Below are 18,480 nucleotides of genomic sequence, written 5' to 3' on the forward strand. Positions count from 1 at the left end.
TTGAGCAATTGTGAGGTCGCCGTTACGCTTCAAAGTCCTCAAAGTGCTCCTCTGCCAATTGAAGCTGATTGCTCCGCTGCAGCGATGGGCGGCCTTTGCTGGTGGCGTGCGTAGCCAGCTCCACTGAGCTCGCCATGAAGCTTGTGGCCTGCTCAAAGCGCGTCTATCCCTTACCTTGCTGATGTCCATTTAAAGCCAGAGAAATGCACTCACAGCAAAGCCCCCAATGTGAATGAGCACAATGAAAGGCCTGACCCCCACCCCCGAAAAAAAAAGAAGTCTCAAGCCATGGTTGCAGTCCCTCGCCTTCCACTGGCAACAATGGAAGGGACCACAGCAGAGCTGCTTAAGTGCGCCTTTTCAATGCAGACTGCTTAGCTGGCCCATTGCAGGCGATTTAAAAAAAAATGGACTAATCACGGAGTCGAAATACCTTGATATGACTTTCTTTCATTTCATGCTCAGCAGCAGATTTTGCAAGAGCAAAGGCAGCTCGGATCGGAAGTTAAGCTCGGCAGCTGCGCAAGGTTTTCCTTTTCGTACATCACGCAAAGTTCAACTTTGCAACACCTGCTTTGAAGGCCAATGGCGACTTGATACCGCATGCCCGAGCCGATGCGACTCACAATGGCTGACTTCAAATGAAGTCATCTTTCTCCTCTTTGCCCCTGTAATTGTTTGGATTCATTTCCAGTGACTCGTTTTTCCTTTTGATTGACAATTGCGAATCGTTTGTTTGAAGAGAAGTCAATTTTTAGCCGAGTTTGGCGCCCTCTAGAGTCCAGGGCGCCCCTTGCCTTTGCCTGTCGAGCCGCCCCGCTCGCTTGCTTGCAGGTGCCGGCTGATGGGACGGCCTGGGGGGCGGACAAAAGAGGTCAGGTGCAACCACGGCCCGGTTGAAGTCCTACTCCCCTGGTGCTCATCACCGGTATCGACCCGTGCCCCCGGCCCGCCCCCCAGCCCGGCGCGTCCAGGCTGGGGGGCGCACGCGGCGGGGCTTAACGATACGTCGATGCTTGCAAATGCAATTTGTGCTTAATTGCGAATGAAAACCCTGCCGACCACCGCCGGGACCATCCAATCATACTTAAGCCGCGTGCAGCCACCGCGCGGCCTCCTCACCGACTCGCGGAAATGCGAATTGATTTTTGGCAGAGGGGGGTGCGGCCCGGAATCGATCGCTGATTGATAGATTGGCTGCAGCGATCCTCGGGGGAAACCCAATGAGCCTCACCAGATACAATAAAGCTCGCCGCGATAAAGCCAATCAACGGCGGCGTCCCAAATCATCATCTCCACCTACGATTAACGTTTCACATTTTAATTCCGCCTGATTTTTTTCCCTCGCTGTTCCACATTTGCCAGTTTATAGGCTACACGGCCTTTTAAATGAATTGCGGTTGACACCGAGCCATTAGCGGCCCGACACACCCTCCAAAATGTCCATTAAAAGAATTAAAAACACCTTTCTCTTGCAGATTCAACAAAAAAATCACTCTTGCAATTTCTTATGAGGCCCTTGGAGAGCGATTCTTTATGCAATCCGACTGTCTGAAGATCTCCATTACGACGTGATGTTCTCACGATGTTTGCAGCAACCATACACGACTCTTGATTCAAATCAGAACCGTGAGTGTATGGCGCTGTTTTGCTGTTGATGAAAAATGGGTAATTGAGCTTTCAGATGATTGTCACATTTTGTCGAATGAAATCATATTTGTTATGCTTCTTCCATGTTAGTGTGTGTTTATGGCTCGCGTTTAGAACTTTGGGCCTGCCGCGCAGTTGCACCTGCTCGCTCATAGTTGGGGGGGGGGGGGGGCGCACCTGTTCGGCCCCTCTCTCGGCTCTGTTCGGTCGCGCTCGCCTCGGTCGGTTTGACTGCTTCGCTATAGGCCAGTGCAAGTGAACGATGCGCGCTCCCCTCCCATTGGCTCGTCACATGCACCTCTCGTGCGTGGGGGAGGACTACGTCGTCTTTATAAGTGCACGTTGCATTCCAGCGCCTCAGTGTCAGTGCGTGTTGGCACGGTGCAGGAAAAGCAAAGCGCGAGCGATTTAAGGAGCGCTCGGCACAAACAAAACAAAGTGGAATTCGTCACGGCCCGCTTTTGTCTCCTCGTCAGATCACCGCGCGGTGCAGGGACCGAACCTGTAAGTAGAAGGCTGCGTGCGTGCGAGTCGCAAGACAGCCGCTGCATGCCGTCCCGTCCCATGAAAAGTCCTCTGAACATCAGATGGAAGTTGCAGACTTTGAGCACCTCCGCATGCACGGTGGGGACTTTCGGGCGCACCTTGACGCGCAGCCCGTGCATGCGATGATTTGACTGTTCCAAAGTTCCATCCCGCAAACCACGCTGAGCGGGACTTCGGCGAAGAAGGATATCTATCTGCGAAGGACTGGGTGCGTGCGAATCGGGGTGCCGAGGTGAAGCAAGGACAAGGCGGGCTGCCGGCTTCGGGTTTCAGCCACCGGGGGGCTCCTAGTATTAAAGTGTGCATTTGACCCGGGATAAGTTGTCAACAAGAAGAGCGAGCAGACGCGAACTGGCAGGTGGACAAGTTCATTTACATGCAGACGTATATTGGGGCCGCTATATATAGAAGTTGGACGAGGGACGAACAGCCTCAAGAAGTTTCTCTCGCAAGACCACCCCCCTCCCCCTCGTCGGCGGGCCCGCTGCAGGAGCAGCTCGGCGCAGCACACCGAGCGTGTGCACACCCCCGACCGAGCTCGCTAGCCTCCCCTGCGGGCTATATATAGGCCGCGCAACCGCCCAAACGCCGCCAGCCCGCTCCGGCGTCTTAATTCCTCGTGTAGCCAGCCAATCTGCATCCGAGAGGGCTGCCCAGCGTGGCTTTGGCTGTGAGGGCGGGTGCCGTCGCATGGACTGACATGGCCACCGATCTCGCCATGAGCGCAGAGCTGCCCAACAGCCCGCTGGCCATCGAGTACGTCAATGACTTTGACTTGATGAAGTTCGAGGTGAAGAAGGAGCCCCCGGAAGCAGAGCGCTACTGCCACCGCCTGCCGTCGGGCTCGCTCTCCTCCACGCCTATCAGCACGCCCTGTTCGTCAGTGCCTTCCTCGCCCAGCTTCTGCGCCCCGAGTCCCGGCGTGCAGCCCAACCAGAGCCTCTCCAGCGGGACAGCCAGCACCGGCACCGGCGGCGGCAGCAACAGCAGCGGCAGCGGTGGCGGCGGCAATAATCACAGCAACGCGGGCAAGCCTCAGCTGGAGGACCTGTACTGGATCCCCAGCTACCAGCACCACATCAATCCCGAGGCGCTCAACTTGACCCCGGAGGACGCGGTGGAGGCTCTCATCGGTAACGCACACCACCACCACCACCATCACCAGGCCTACGAGGGCTTCCGCGCCCAACAGTACGCCGGGGAAGACCTGTCGGCGGCCTCGGCGGCACACCATCACCACCACCACCAAGCCCACCACCACCACCATCACCACCACGTGCGCCTGGAGGAGCGCTTCTCCGACGAGCAGCTGGTCAGCATGACCGTGCGTGAGCTCAACCGGCAGCTGCGCGGCTTCAGCAAGGAGGAGGTGATCCGCCTCAAGCAGAAGAGGCGCACGCTGAAGAACCGCGGCTATGCGCAGTCGTGCCGCTTCAAGCGCGTGCAGCAGCGGCACATGCTGGAGACGGAGAAGTGCACGCTGCAGAACCAGGTGGAGCAGCTCAAGCAGGACGTGGCGCGCCTGGCCAAGGAGCGGGACCTTTATAAGGAGAAGTACGAGAAGCTGGCCAGCCGGACCTTCAGTGCGGCCGCTCCCGGACCCCCCAACCCCTCCGGGAAGCAGGCCGACTTCTTCATGTGAGGCCGCAGTCGCCCACGTCAAGACACTCTCGCTTGTTGTCAAATCTCTTTCGAGTCATAATTTTATTTTGTTTACAGGTTGACAAACGCCGCAAGTAGCATTAGATGCACTCCCGATAATCCCCGAGCGCAATTTGAGTCTTAAAACTCGAGCGGATCGTGTAACGGTGACGTGGGCGCGCAGATGCGGAAATCGCGCCCGAGCTGCTCGACAAGTCTTACTTGACATTTTGAAAGAAAAACAAAAGCTCACTCGAGACTCATTTCGGTCTTGCAAGTGCATTTGCTCCCATCGCAACCCAGCATGCAGGACATGTATGGTCGCCTCACTCGTGTGTATGGACAGCATGCCGCTTCGACGTTCCTCCTCCTTCCTCCCTTCATGCGTCAGGCCTGCAAGAAGCCACCGCATCACCTAAACAACGCGAGGGCCGCAAGAACTAAAATGCAACACAAACTGCAAATTGCGACAAAAATATGGATGTGGCTATTTTCAATCAATTTTTCTAAAGACATTTGCTGAGCCAGATTTTAGACTGTATTTATTTCCAAGTGTACATAAATGTAGAGAAAACGGCAACGTGTTTATTTTACATGCGCCCTTTTTAACAAAAAGAAAAAAAAGAAGCAAAAAGAAATTGCGTTTGTTGCTTGGATGCGTCCTCTGCACTGATCATTTTTCGAGGCAAAGCTCATGTTTTTCTCGGTCGTAAAACGTCTGATCCTTAAAATATTTATTTTAATTTCCGAAGGTATATTTGTGTGATGAAATTCGCTGCTAAAACTATGCATCAATCAACTGACGATTCAAATGATTTTTATTTTTTTGCAAACGAAAAAAAGTGCAGCCTGGTTGCATTCATAAGATGTCGCATCCGCTCATCGGAGGACGCTTGAAAGGACTTTTCTTTTTCTTTTTTGACAGCTTGGACTTTGACTCGCGTCGGAGTAAGCCAACAAATTGTCTTTCAAGTGTGCAATATTGTGCAGCGCAGGCTTGATGTTGCAAAATGGAGCGAAATATCCAAAAGGAAAGCCCCAAATCGGTTATTTTAGAATTCACATTTTCCAGATGAATTTAAATGTGTCCTTTCTAAATTTATTTGGCTAACAAAACATTTGGAAGTTGCGCGTGCACTTGCACTGCTGTTGATGTATATCTGTAAATAGTTTCTATATTTATTCAATAAACGTGTCCTATCCTGTCGAGAATTGAAAAGGCAACAACGTTGTTGGGAATCTTGTTTTCATTATGTTTAATAAAAATACGTGTTCTAATTCTGCATGTCCCGCTGCTGTTGTCCTCCTTCTTGCGTAAAACATGACGGCTTGTTATATTTGCCCGCTTCCAGCTATTAAATGAGAATTTTATTTCAGACAATTTTTGACTACATTTTTAAATGAGTTGCGTGGTATTGCGCTGTGCTGCGCGGCGGATGTCCGAGGACATTTTGAACCCGCCAACATTTGATTATGATTGCGAGACTCGTTTATTAATTTTATGGAACGTAGTTTTAATGATGAAATCGAAAATAAAAGACAAATGTTGCTTTTCATTTGTCTCTCGGCGCAATGTTATTGCTCCTTATTTATTTCCTCTCCCCCGTAGGAGGAAAAACAACGTTTATACTGCTGCCCGCACGACTCAAGGCCGCTGTCGGCCACGGCCCGTGTGCACCTTATCATCTTTGGAGTTTTGACGAGCCGGACGAGTGACGCGCGAGCACGCACCCCTCCGCGTATATTTGATTTTTCTTGTGCATAATTCGTAATTCGTACGAGTAAATACGAACAACAACAATTGTGTGAATAACTACTTTTTCACCCTTAAAATGTGTTTAATGACCAGACGAGCATTACGTGAATGCTCTACAAAATGGAATTTCCCTTGTCATTTGTCAGGTGAATGTCAACTCCACTTACCTCTTTTATTACCACAGATTTTCATATTGTGCGCAATTTATATATTCAAAAGAAACACAATAAAATCAAGTGCTGGTGATGATTATCTTCTAAATGTCCCCAACATCAAGTGCTGATTTGCGAAACCCTTTTTTGAAGTAATTCTGACTCCGGTTCAATTTTCACTTGCCATCGTTGGCGCCTGTCAATTTATTCCTTTCGCTCACTGCCAGACTTTCTGCTGACTTCTTCCAAATGTTGAGCGGTGTGACAGCCATCAGCGCGTCCAAGGGAATACATGTATGCTTAACCTGCCTTTTATTGTATGCTGACAAACTCTAAACGCGCGAGATGGTGTGAGCGCGTGTTTGTGGCACGTCGTCATAAATCAGGCAGCGCGCGCATGCAGCCGCACCCGAGAGAGCAAAGGCTCAGCCGCTCGCTCGCTCGGTCGTCTTCAGGTTCGGCCGCACTGCATGCAGGCGGAGCTGCAAGAATGACAGACACGTTCAAGGCTGGCATGTTGGTGACTTTTCTTTCGTTCCTGCAAACGGATGGATTCATGAATCGAGCTTGATATTATATCCTCTTTCAGACACACATTAGCACTTACTTAGCTGGTCATCAACTTTTCAACTTTTTTGTGAGATCTGCCTAGTCGAGTGGAAATGTCACGCTCGCTCGCTCTTTCGGAAGTAGCAACAGGTTGGCCAAAAAATAAAAAATAAAACAAAATCTGTCTTTCTTTCTGATATTTTATTTTTACTTCACTGACACCAAGCTCCATTCTGACCTCAGATGATCCAAAGAATTGGTGGCAAACTTCCGTAGTCGCACGAGCGAACGGGGACGTGTTGGGCTGTGCAAACCACTCCAAAACCTCATTGACGTTTTTGATGAATCGCCTGCTTGCTGTTAATGCTCACAGGGTGTTCCTAATTACCTCCAATGATTGAGTTAGTGACCCGGGCGGAGCCAGAAAGCTCTGTAGTGCAAAAAGACCCGATTGGATGGGGGTTTCGCTCGGCGCCCGATACTCCCAGAAAAGCAATTTGGCACAGGTGTTCAGCCGCCGTGACCCCGCGGCGCATGCTCGCCTCTCACTGACTCCATGTATACTGTCATGCGCAATCAGACATGCGCGCGCCCGCGCATACACGCGCGCTGACATGTCCCGTGCAGAGTAGGCAAATTCAAATATGCTATCGCAGGGGAAATTTGCCCAAAGCAGCAAAAAATAGTAATAAATAAAGAAATAAATCAATAAATCAAAAGAGCGGCCCTCCATTTCTGAAAGGTGAGCGCAATAGCAAACAAGCTAAGCGGCAAACAAACAAAAAGGAGGAAGATGATATGCTGAGCACTGACAACAAAGAAGGCGGTGCGTGTGCGTGTGTGTGCGCGTGCGTGCACGGCAGTTTTGTAGTGCAAGTGGAAATAAACTGCTTTTCACAAACAACGCATTAGCAAAAGACCAGAAGCCGCAGCTGCAGTCGTAGTCCTAATTTCATGACCCAGTCGGAGAAGGCGTTGCAGCGGGATGGCGTCCCCAACAAACGAAGCCCTTACCTCAAATCCGGCAAACATTTAAAATTGGGGAACATCCGTCAGCCTCTTATCCAACATCAGAGGCAAATGTTCATCCGGATGAACTGACAAATATTCTCCGCATGCATGCAAACACGATTCGAATTTGAAGGTCAAGCTTTTGAAATGCGGACGACCATGTTCAGGGCAGTGAATGTGCTTAAAACATGTCGAGCTTTGGCGGTTTGGATTGTGGCAATGTTCCTCGTTGTGGCTTTGCCCTTTTGTCGCGGTGCAGCAAGTTTGGGTCCTGCACGGAGCAGCAGTTTTTCTCTATGCAGACGGGAAACACACGCAACGCAAGCCGAAAAGTTCACTCCGATGTCTAACAAAGTGGAAGTTTTGGATGGGCTGAGACGGGAGCGGCGACCACACCGGACTCTCGCTGTGGCGCTCGGGTGGCAAAAAGACTCTGAGACATGACAGTGGAGTGGCGCCGCTGGCGCTCCCGCGGCTGTCTGTGCCTGCAAAACACCAAGCGTGCAACACGCAAAGCCAAAGTGACCACACGTGTCACTGAGCCGAAGACCCGAACCCAGAGGCGTCTTGTGCCCGTAGATGAGTTAGTTGACGTCAAACGGGGTCCCCGCAATTGTTTTTGGCATGTGACTCACTCCCAAAGGTTTCACTGACTCAACGCGACAATTAAGTATCTATTTTTCATCCCCGTTTGTGACAAAGTAAGACGAAGCAGCCACGTAACGTTCTCCCGCTCGGTTTTGACTTCAAACGGGCGGCGTGCGTCCTTATTTGTCCCGTTTGATGGCGCAGCTAAACGGAGACAAAGAACATAAAGACACGCTTGTGGAGGAAGAGTGCCGACTCAGCGCTTGCCGTTCTGGAACTGTCATGGCCGCCCTCATTTGGTGACAAGACCACGAAGACGAGCAAAGTTGATGGAAGAGAGGAGCCGCTTGTCGAACACGTCGCCGCCTTTTCATTTGCGGTGAGACGTGTTGGCAGTTTGGGGCCAACACTCGCATTCTTTCCCGCTTTTGTGCTAAAAGTGGCGCTCGTATTTTTCTCGGTATTAAAGCAGTCCGCATCTCTTTTTGAAGGCGTCTTTTCAAAATTCCTTGCAGTACATTTAGTGCCGGGTGCTTCCGCTTATGCGGCTGCATTGATCCTCCCGTTCCGAGACCAACTTTGGCTCGCATCCTCGATTCATTTTTTTACTACTGCATTTATTATTTCGAATGATATCCCCTCATATGCATGACGTTTGACTATGCGGCGGGCAAAGGTGTTGTGTGGCTTGAGTTTGAGATCTCGTTCCTCCACTGCCAGAGGCACCTGTGATTCTCTTCAGAGCAGACAGGCACTTGAGTGCGGCGCCGTTTGCACGCAATCGTTACGCCGTGGCACGGCAAGCTGTCGGGCCTCCCAGAAGTGTCGGGTCAGGGAGGCCCCATGAATAAGTCATCCTCCGCCGGCCGGCCACTCACTTGGCGGCCTTCTTTCTTCTATTAAATTTGCATGACCTTTATTGTTCAGAGAGCAACATTTGCTTTCAAATATTGGACATGATAGTGGCGAGGGATGGCAGATCTCCCGCACCCTGGGACCTGGACCTGGTTAAAAAGCGTTTAACCGGTCCCTGTCTGGGCCCGCTGCTTTTTTGACATTCACTTTCATCTTCCGGGACTCATTTGACCTTGAGCAAGCAGACTGTATTGGTGAAAGGTCGCTGAGGAACTTTATCAATGATGTCGTTGGGACCTAAGTAATAATGGGTTCAGAACCAAGAGCAAGTGTCTTTTCGCACTTTGCAGAGAAACAAATGAACGGTCCTCGTCGTTCGCTTCGGTCTTTGGGCTATAGCGGAGCGCTCGCATCTGATACAGCATCGGAGATTCAATATTTATCAGGTGTGCAGTGTGCACGTGGGTGAATGGGGGGACAGTGGGTGTACAGGAAAGCCCCCCCCCCGTCCAAAAAATGCATTACGTAAAATTTGTATTTGCAACTGCAAGTGGTGTTGTTTATTCCTCCGCTCTGCGGTTGCTGGCAGTACAACGAGCCAGGAGGGACACTCTTGGAAAAGGTACACTCCGAATCCTCCGAGTCAATCATTGCTGTCTGGCTGGAGAATTTGTGCCCCCTGGTGGAGTTGCCCTTTGAATCTGATCTCACGCTTCCTGTGACTGTGGATCAATATTTTTTCTTCAGGCCGCATCAAGGGGCCTCACACGGGGCGCCATTCAAGCGAGCATGAGGCGTAGGCAACATTATTGCCACAATTGGGGGGAACATTTTCCTAACCAGATGCCATTTTAAGATGGGAAAAATATGTTCATTTTTCAATGCATGCATAAAAGACCGAAAAGCAAAAGGTTTGGTGCAAACCACAAAATGACCAGCGAGTGTGATTTTCTTTTTTGCAGTCCAAAGACCTGTGAGCGTTCCAAGAGGTCACAAAACTGCCGAAACTGCCAAGCGACAAAGCAACAGTAACCCAAACTCATGTTGCTCCCTTTTCACAAAAAGCAACCCACAAGACCGGGGAAGAAAGAAAATGATCTTGGCACTTTGCGGAAGCTGCGAATGAATCTAAAAAGTCTTTGGAATGAAATGCAAGGCAGCGTCCTGTGACTGACTCGAGCGGCCGACTAATGCGGCTTCTTCCATCTTCCATTTTGCTGAATAATTGAAGATGGCCTTACATCAACATGCTACCTATGACTGACAGGTGGACACTCATTGAAAAGTCACCAAACACTTTGGGACCTGTAACTAAAATATTTACAAGCTTCTTAGCATACACAGAGAACGCTAGCAATTTTGAAGCTATATTGAAATGTGTCGTGTCTGGTTCCATGTGTGTGTGTGTGTGTGTGCGTGTGTGTGATGATCATGTGCTGGCCAGAGTCCACCACACAGTTTAAGGGTCATAAACCACTTGGGTCTTTTTTTCCCTTTTGTCCAATGGTCAGTCAGTGAGCACTGCGGCATGTTCCCAAGTGGAGCGTTGCGTTGAGCCCGGGTTGCCCCGAGCCAAGTAGACGTATTTGATGTCATCTTGAGACCTTTGGAAAGAGGTGCGAGTCAGCGTTCTGGAGAATTGATCAATATTAATCACATCTGGTAGAATGCATAAGCAGGAATTAGACTTCATAAAAACTAATGGCGAGTAGCATCTGAGGTCGTCGGGTGTGCGGACGGGAGAACGACGTCACTCGCAGCACATCTGGGCTTCATGTTGTCCCTCACCCACAAAAACAAAACAAAAAAAATATTATGCTCTTATGGCAAGTGGTGCAGTCTTGCACCAGGCTGGACCCCAGATTGCAAATGCAATAACTTGTTGCGGTGGAAAGCGGTCGGTCGGACAGACCTGACGTCAGCGGGCCGCTTTAAGACGTACACAAACAATGGCGAGTGCATCATCGGCGTGTCCACAAAGAGCGGCTGAGCAAACAACACGGTGTGCGCCTAATCAGCTGCAATCAAAAGCACAAATCGCTGAACAGGGGCGAATTGATGGCGGCCATGATGAAAGGTGTCTGTGCGAACGCAGGCGGTGAGGACGGGAAGAGAGGGAGAACAAAGATGATAAAAAGATTCTGGCCCGAGGTGTATTAGTTTGTGTGTGACAGCGCTTTGTTTGAACGTGGCCGCGGCTGGTTTTCTTCTCGACAGCATCGTCCGTGGGCCCGCCGGGCTTAAGGTGGTTGGAGCGAGCCCGACCCCCCGCAAAGCGGACGAGGCACGAAAAGCGCTGACGCTTGTTTGCTTTCTTTGATCTGTTTTGCAAAATGCTGCGTTTGCCTATCGCTCAGCAAAAGCCGCCGCTCGGGTCCCGGGAATGCGCGCCACCGCGCCCGCCGTGAGAGGCTCCCATTGACCGCGCCCGTCACACCGCAACGTTCGCTGACGCTCGGACGACTTTTCACTAACGATATCGAGCACGATGGGTCCGTTTCATCTCGACAGAAGGTCAAATCATATGTTATCTCTCTGCTCGACTTTCGGCCTCCTTTTAGTTTGTTTGCGAGTGTGTTGTGTGTGCGCACTGTAAATTTGTCCGTTTTCCGAGGCCTCATTAGTGCAAGAGAGTTAACGTTGCGTCCTGCGTTGGAGCGTGAGATTAGTCATTAATGACGAGTCTAACGAAGGGAGAAAAAAACAGCTCGACAAAGTCCAGCCATCCGGCAGCCCAGACCTGCTGACTGAGAGAAACGCAACTTGTGCGCATCTTCAATGTGCTCTCCGAGATCTTCTCCTTGTTTCTTTCATGGAGATGTTTCCAAAAAGCAAGGTGCAGCTTATTTACTGCCCTGAGTTTTTTCCACAAGGCAAAGCATGCTCCTCTCTTTTCATAAAAGGTTTCCTTGTGGCGACAGAATTAAACTTTTTCTTGAATTCTTCATTTTGTTCTTTTGTCGAAGCTGTCCTCCTGTTTCACTTGGTCGTGGTCGCTTGTTGTTTGCACTCACTTTTTCAATTACCGTATTTTCCGCACTATTAGGCGCACTTAAAAACTTACATTTTACTCAAAGAAAACACAGTGCGCCTTATAATGCAGAGCGCCTTATATATGGATCAATTGATGAATTTGTTGATCCATACTGGTTGTACACAGCGCTCTGCCAAAATGTTAGAGTACATTTTAGTACGACTAGTAAATTACAAGGTCGCATCGCTTCCCAGCATTACGGCAACCGTGGTCAGGAGGCATCACTGAATAGCTGTTGTACCTGGGAGGCTATTTCATTTCAAAATAGGCTGTTCCGTTAATGTTTTCGAGTACGTTTACGGATCAATATGCAACGGAATCATAAATAAGCAGCACCGATGTGTTAAATCAGTCTTTAGTCGGTTCCGATCACTTTTATGGGAGAGAGTTTGACAAACGTGATTGTTTAACGGGGCTGCCACGACACTTTACTCAGGCTCATGGGAGTTTGCGGGTGGCTAATGCTATAATGATAGCTGCTAAACGCACGAGGCTATTTCATTTCAAAATAGGCTGCTCCCTTAATGTTTCGAGTAAATTTACGGATCGATATGGAAGGGAAACATGGGTTAGCAGTACCAATGTATTAGATCGAACTTTAGTCAGTTCCGATCATTTTATAGGAGATAGTTTGAGAAACGCGATTGTTTACAGGGGGCTGCCACGATACTTTGCTGAGGCTCATGGAAGTCTGCGAGCTGAGGCTCATGGGAGTTTGCGGTTGGCTAATGCTATAATGATAGCTGCTATACGCACGAGGCTATTTCATTTCAAAATAGGCTGCTCTGTTAATGTTTCGAGTAAATTTACGGATCAATATGGAAGGGAAACATAGGTAAGCAGTACCAATGTGTTAGATCCAACTTTAGTCAGTTCCGATCATTTTATAGGAGATAGTTTGAGAAACGCGATTGTTCCTCCCCCACCGTCTGTTGTCTTCCGGGTTAGAGCACGCTGGCGTCAGATTTGTTGACTGCCGCTTCTGTCCCGGACCGTGTCCGTTACTTGTTTTTCGTTTTCCCGTTTTCAGTGCACCCGTCTCTTCTTTTATTTTTCTCGTGTTGTCTTCCGTCCACCTCGCATCCCCGCAGCTCCGCTCTCACCTATCTGTTTCCTTTCCCTCGGACTACCAGCTACGTTAGCCAGCTAGCCAACAGCCAACTGGCCAAAACCACCACCGGACCCTCCTGCCTCCCGACTCGGAGCCTGTGGCCGCCTGCTGTGGACTCGACGGCAGCTCTGGCCCGGCTCTCTGGCCCGGCTCTCTGGCCCGGCTCTCTGGCCCGGCTCTCTGGCCTTCCGTCCGGCGTCCTCGGGGGACGGGCTCCACTCCCTGCGGGCTCGCCAACCGTGGCTCTGCTGTGTGCCGCCGTGGTGCGTTGGGGCCTGCCGTTCGAGCGGGTGCAGTCGAGGTTGACCGGCATCACCACCTGGTCCACTGCTGCTTCCACATGAGGCTGGGATCCTTCGCCGTCGCCGCTACATCTGGACCGACATTTCCCCGATGGCTCACCCATCTCCTCTTTTTGGACTACCAACCCCCCGTCACCCCCACCTCCCGTACTGGCAACCTCAACAATCTCCTTCGCACTGCTGACCGATGTCCTGTTAACTATAACCTATTGTCTCTCTCTCCCCCCCCCCTTTTTTATTCCCTGTAAAGCGTCTTTGGGTTATTGAAAAGCGCTATATAAATTGAATGAATTATTATTATTATTACAGAAGGCTCATTGGTTATTGGCTAGTGGATGCATACCGCAACCCTAGTCAACCTCAGTTTGTTGCGGTATAGCTTCTATTTTATGCGCCTTTTAATCCGGTGCGCCCTATATATGAAATAATTTCTAAAATATAAAATTCAATGAGGGTGCGCCTTATAATCCAGTGCGCCTTTTGGTGCGAAAAATACAGTATACAAAGGGCTGCCCTGAAAATTTGCTCAAGGCTTGAACAAAGAAAAAATTGGGTGGCAAAACTGATTGACACGATTGTGGCCAATCAAGCGGCCTGTGTTCACACCCACAACAGTGCCAATGTCCCTTTGTGAATGGCGCACGCCACGCAGCTGCAAAAGCACCAAAACACCAACACATGCCTGGGCTATTCCTGTCGGCCGGCGTCTCGGGCCCAAAGAAGGAATCCCCGCAAGCGATTGTCCTCTCGACCACAAGCCGCCGCTCGCTTCGAGCAATCCCTGAAATGCGAGCAGAGGGAGGCTCGCCGTGGTTAATGATGTCGCCAGCTGATCCGTGTCCGCTCCGCTGGCGCTCAAATCCTCGGCTGTTCCCATGTGGGCTCCGTGATAAGTCCCATCATGCCTTTCAGCTGACCCACCTTGGCCCTGTTATTCATTTTCTCCGTCTCCGCCTCAGAAGGGATTTGGTCGGACCGGGGCCAACTTTGGAAGGGTTAATCGCCGCCAAAGAGGGAAAAGGGAGGAGCGGCTCAGCCCGGAAAACAATTACGCAAGCGTCACAAGGAACGGGCGAGGCCACAAGCCACGCAATCCTGGGAGAAGCGCAATTTCACCCTCAGGACGGGACAGGACCGTGATACTTTGGCTGTCTCACAGGTTCTGAAGCAACTCTTCTTTCTGTAACTCTTCTACATGCACCGGAGCTGATTGAGAATCGCAACAGGAAAATACGAGGTGGACCTGTCGTGTTCACTTGCTGATCTTGCACGCAACTCAGTGGCCTAGTGGTAGAGTGTCCGCCCTGAGACTGGAAGGTTGTGGGTTCAAACCCCGGCCGAGTCATACCAAAGACTATAAAAATGGGACCCATTGCCTCCCTGCTTGGCACTCAGCATTAAGGGTTGGAATTGGGGGGTTAGATCACCAAATGATTCCCGAGCGCGGCACCGCTGCTGCTCACTGCTCCCCTCTCCCCCAGGGGATGGATTAAGATCACACGGGGATGGGTTAAATGCAGAGGACAAATTTCACCACACCCAGATGTGTGTGTGACGATCATTGGGACTTTAACTTTAACTTTAAGATGATTTGCATTTTGCACATGTTGACTGGACAGTAGGAGAATTTGTTGCGTTTTGGAGGTAGAGAGAGAGAGAGAGAGAGAGAGAGAGAGAGAGAGAGAGAGAGAGAGAGAGAGAGAGAGAGATGATGTGTGATGTGAATAATTGATCATCAGTCAATTTCAAGAGGCTGAACATGTCTTTCCTGATGAGCGAGCTGCCAGCCGCGATTGCGTCACTGACGTGCCCCTGCCAAAAACAACCCACAGAAAAGCCCATTCTCAGGCCTCGGCTGCATCAAACCCGAACCCACGTCGGAGCAGAACACTGGCGCCAATCTGGCAGCCACTCAAAGGCGGAAAGAAGCTCAAAGCTCGGAGAAAAGTCGCAGAAGGTGGCAATCCCGCTGAGCTGCTCTCTCGGGCGGCTCGGGGGCTGAATTCCTTCATCACTTGCCCCGTGCGGGCTTTGGAACGCAAAGAAGTTCTGTTCAAGACTGATGGGCAAGGCGGGCTACCGAACGAGCCTCAGCCGTCACGCGCGGTCAAGCTAAAGCGAGTTTGCTAATGCGCAATAACGTGCACTTGGCATCATGCAGATGTCATGCGACAGCGTGTGGCCAAACGTCGGCAAGACATAATTCGCTCATCAGGAAAGGCCTCGTTTTACAGACACACCACAACCTTGTATTCTTCTCGGCTCATTACACCAAAGACTTCTCCCCTTCTGCTTCGTGTGTGTGTGTGCGTGCGTGCGTGCACGTGTGTGTGCGTGTGTTTTCATTCTCACCGCTGCCCAGGGCGACATAATACTCAAAGTATTCAATTCATCTCCTTTGTACAGTATACGTATTTCCCGGAACACAATCAAGCAATTTGATCTTTGGTAGAAAGTACCTCCATGTTGGCACCCCCACACACGTCCACACGTGATTTTGCGAGCGTGTTCTTTCAGGCGAGCAGCGCTGCTTGCTCTTGACAGTTCTTTTGAAAAATTCAAAAGTGCCTCCACCTGTCCCCTTGCGATTCTTCATGCGCTCGTTCCTCACTTCAGACAAAGGTAAAAGGACATTTTACTGAAATTCTTTTCCAGGCCATGTTGCCTTTTTTTTTTTAATGTATATGCTGAACATCGTGAGAAGAAAATGGAATGCCAGCGGCCCCCGGGTTGCAGTTTGACCACCCCGAGAGATGCAAACATTGGAGTGCGTGTGATTTCATTGTCATGATTTATTCACGGCCTCCTTCCCTTTCTCACACGGGTGCACTTGAGCTTGCCGGCAGCGCTTGTGTCCGATTCGCCTTTGACTTCATATTGCGTGGCTGTTCCTTATCTGTTCAAAACAAATGGCATCATGAGCGTTTGCCGTTTCTTTCGAACGATAAGAGCACGTCTGCTGTTTATTTGTGGTCACGGCGCAGAGGAAGGCTACCTCCTCTGACTTGTTATTCAGCCGTGCAAAGTAAAGCCCCGAGCTGGAGACAGAAGGCCGACGGTACGTCTCAAAGACGTCCTTTGCCTCCTGGAAAATCTCGCTCTCTCCGACAGCCTCTCTGGCTAAGCCCCAAAGAAGACTTTTCTTGATCCGGCCGAAGCCGCTCGAAGGGTTTCGGCTGCGCTTGGCAGGAATTGGCCCGAATCCGCCGGCAGCCCATCCCAGAGGGGGAAGCCGCGATGCCGTCGGGATGCGTTTGACGGTGGCTCCCTCATGCTGCCGACGTTCAAAGCGCTTTTGCCGCCTTCCGCTTTTGCTCCTCGCCAACTGGACTCCAGCGTCGTTCTTGCCGCATCGTTTTCCTGTCGCCGCTGGAGTTCATCGTTCATTTTTAGAAAGCTTCTCTTGGTGACAATTTGGAGCGTTCTCCTGACATTTTGTAACTCATCAACATTTTTTTCACTTTTTTCACTTTTCGTTCCACTGTGCTGCCGTTGGGTGAGAAGTTCAGAGCAAATGGCTTCACATTCATCATTTTGCCTTTGAATGGGTCGCGCTTGCTTGTCTGCGCTCAAATTACTTGTGGCAATTTGGCGCTTTCAAGGAATTTTGCGCCATGAGGCTTCTTTTGGTGGTTTTCTCTTTGCACCGCTTGATGCTGTGTGTGTGTGTGTGTGTGTGTTTGTGTGTGTGTGTGTGTGTGTGCGTGCGTGCGTGTGTGTGTGTGTGTGTGTGTGTGTGTGTGTGTGTGTGTGTGTGTGTGTGCGCGTGTGTGCAAAGAGACAGACAGGCCATTGACTGGGTCAGGATGTGGCTGGAGTTTGCAGACAGACGAGTGGGAGCTTCACTCAGCCTCATTGATAAATTGCCTTCGCTGGCCGCACAGAGAAGGAAGCCTCGCGGAAGGAAGGAGACGACGTGCATCCAAGTATCGGGACGGAAGTTGAGTCATCGATCGGGATAGTAATCAATCGGTAAACCATTGAGCGGGTGCTTCAAAAATAGAGCACCTCGTCATGCGCGGCGGCCGAGAGGCTCAGATGGGAGCTGTAGCCCACCCGGGGCGGAAAGAGGAGCCCGGCTCCGCTGTTTGCCTTTCATCACGCGTTGTTGACGTTGCCCGCAACAAAGATTAGTCCGCAAACCTAAAAATAAATCTGCCTCCATCAAATCGGCGACGACTTTGTAAGCGAATTGCGTTGAAAAAGCCAATGGAGAGCGAGGAGGAAGAGGAGGCTTCGTCCAGGCCAGCGGGAGGAAGAACGTTTCTGTCCCCTGGAGATAAGTGGCCGTCTGTCCCCTCAAATCTTCCACAAGCGCAATATGAGACGCGCGCACACACACACACACACACACACACACACACACACACACACACACACACACACACACACACACACACACACACACACACACACACACGCGCGCGCGCACTTGCTCACATCTTGAGCTGCTCATGCACGTCGACAGCAACGTATTTGAGCGCACGTAAAAGTATCCAAAGATGGAGTTTAATGCAGCGAGGATCTGCTGGAAAATCAGCCTGACTAAGCTGGCAATTTACATGCCTAAGCAAAGTTGTTAACCCTGAAAGGCCGGCTGGGCCGGGCCGGCCCGGGAGGGGCCGAGCGCCGCGGACTAATGGCATTTCTGCGTTAATGAAATTTCCAGAAGAGAGCGACAGAATCAGCAAAGTGAGAGCGAGGCAAGCCCGTCGCATGCGACTCCGCTTGGGCCGTGTCAAGGAAGGAGCAGGAAGGCCAAACAAGAGACAACAAAGTCGTTCATCTTGACAACATCTTAAAGTTAAAGTCCCAATGATCGTCACACACACATCTGGGTGTGGTGAAATTTGTCCTCTGCATTTAACCCATGTGATTTTGATCCATCCCCTGGAGGAGAGGGGTGCAGTGAGCAGCAGCGGTGCCGCGCTCGGGAATCATTTGGTGATCTAACCCCCCAATTCCAACCCTTAATGCTGAGTGCCAAGCAGGGAGGCAATGGGACCCATTTTTATAGTCTATAGTATGACCCGGCCAGGGTTTGAACCCACAACCTTCCAGTCTCAGGGCGGACACTCTACCACTAGGCCACTGAGCTGGTATTAATGTGAAGCCAAGAAGAATGTGAAGGCGGCCGCAAACGCAAATCGGCAGATCTTGGAATATTTAAGATTGAGCTGCTGCCACTCAGCTCGTAGACGTCCGTTGACTACTTTGCCCTCGAGAAGATTGTGATGAGAAGAACAAGAAGAAGAGAGGCAGTGCTGATTAGGGAGGAAATTACC

At 50.7% G+C, this 18,480-nt stretch overlaps 1 protein-coding gene across 1 annotated transcript; it reads left to right on the plus strand.

Moving 5' to 3' along the window:
- Positions 1-2,003: 2,003 nt before the first annotated feature.
- mafaa (v-maf avian musculoaponeurotic fibrosarcoma oncogene homolog Aa) lies at positions 2,004-5,125 on the plus strand. Its single transcript, XM_037249534.1, has one exon. It carries the CDS (start codon positions 2,897-2,899, stop codon positions 3,836-3,838), a length of 942 nt encoding a protein of 313 aa, XP_037105429.1. The 5' UTR covers positions 2,004-2,896; the 3' UTR covers positions 3,839-5,125.
- Positions 5,126-18,480: the final 13,355 nt, after the last annotated feature.

Source organism: Syngnathus acus, chromosome 4, assembly GCF_901709675.1.
Source record: "Syngnathus acus chromosome 4, fSynAcu1.2, whole genome shotgun sequence".
NCBI classification, from domain to species: Eukaryota; Metazoa; Chordata; class Actinopteri; order Syngnathiformes; family Syngnathidae; genus Syngnathus; species Syngnathus acus.

Excerpts from the sequence above, each read along its gene's own strand:
- mafaa (XM_037249534.1), top strand. The coding sequence starts at position 2,897 with ATGGCCACCGATCTCGCCATGAGCGCAGAGCTGCCCAACAGCCCGCTG.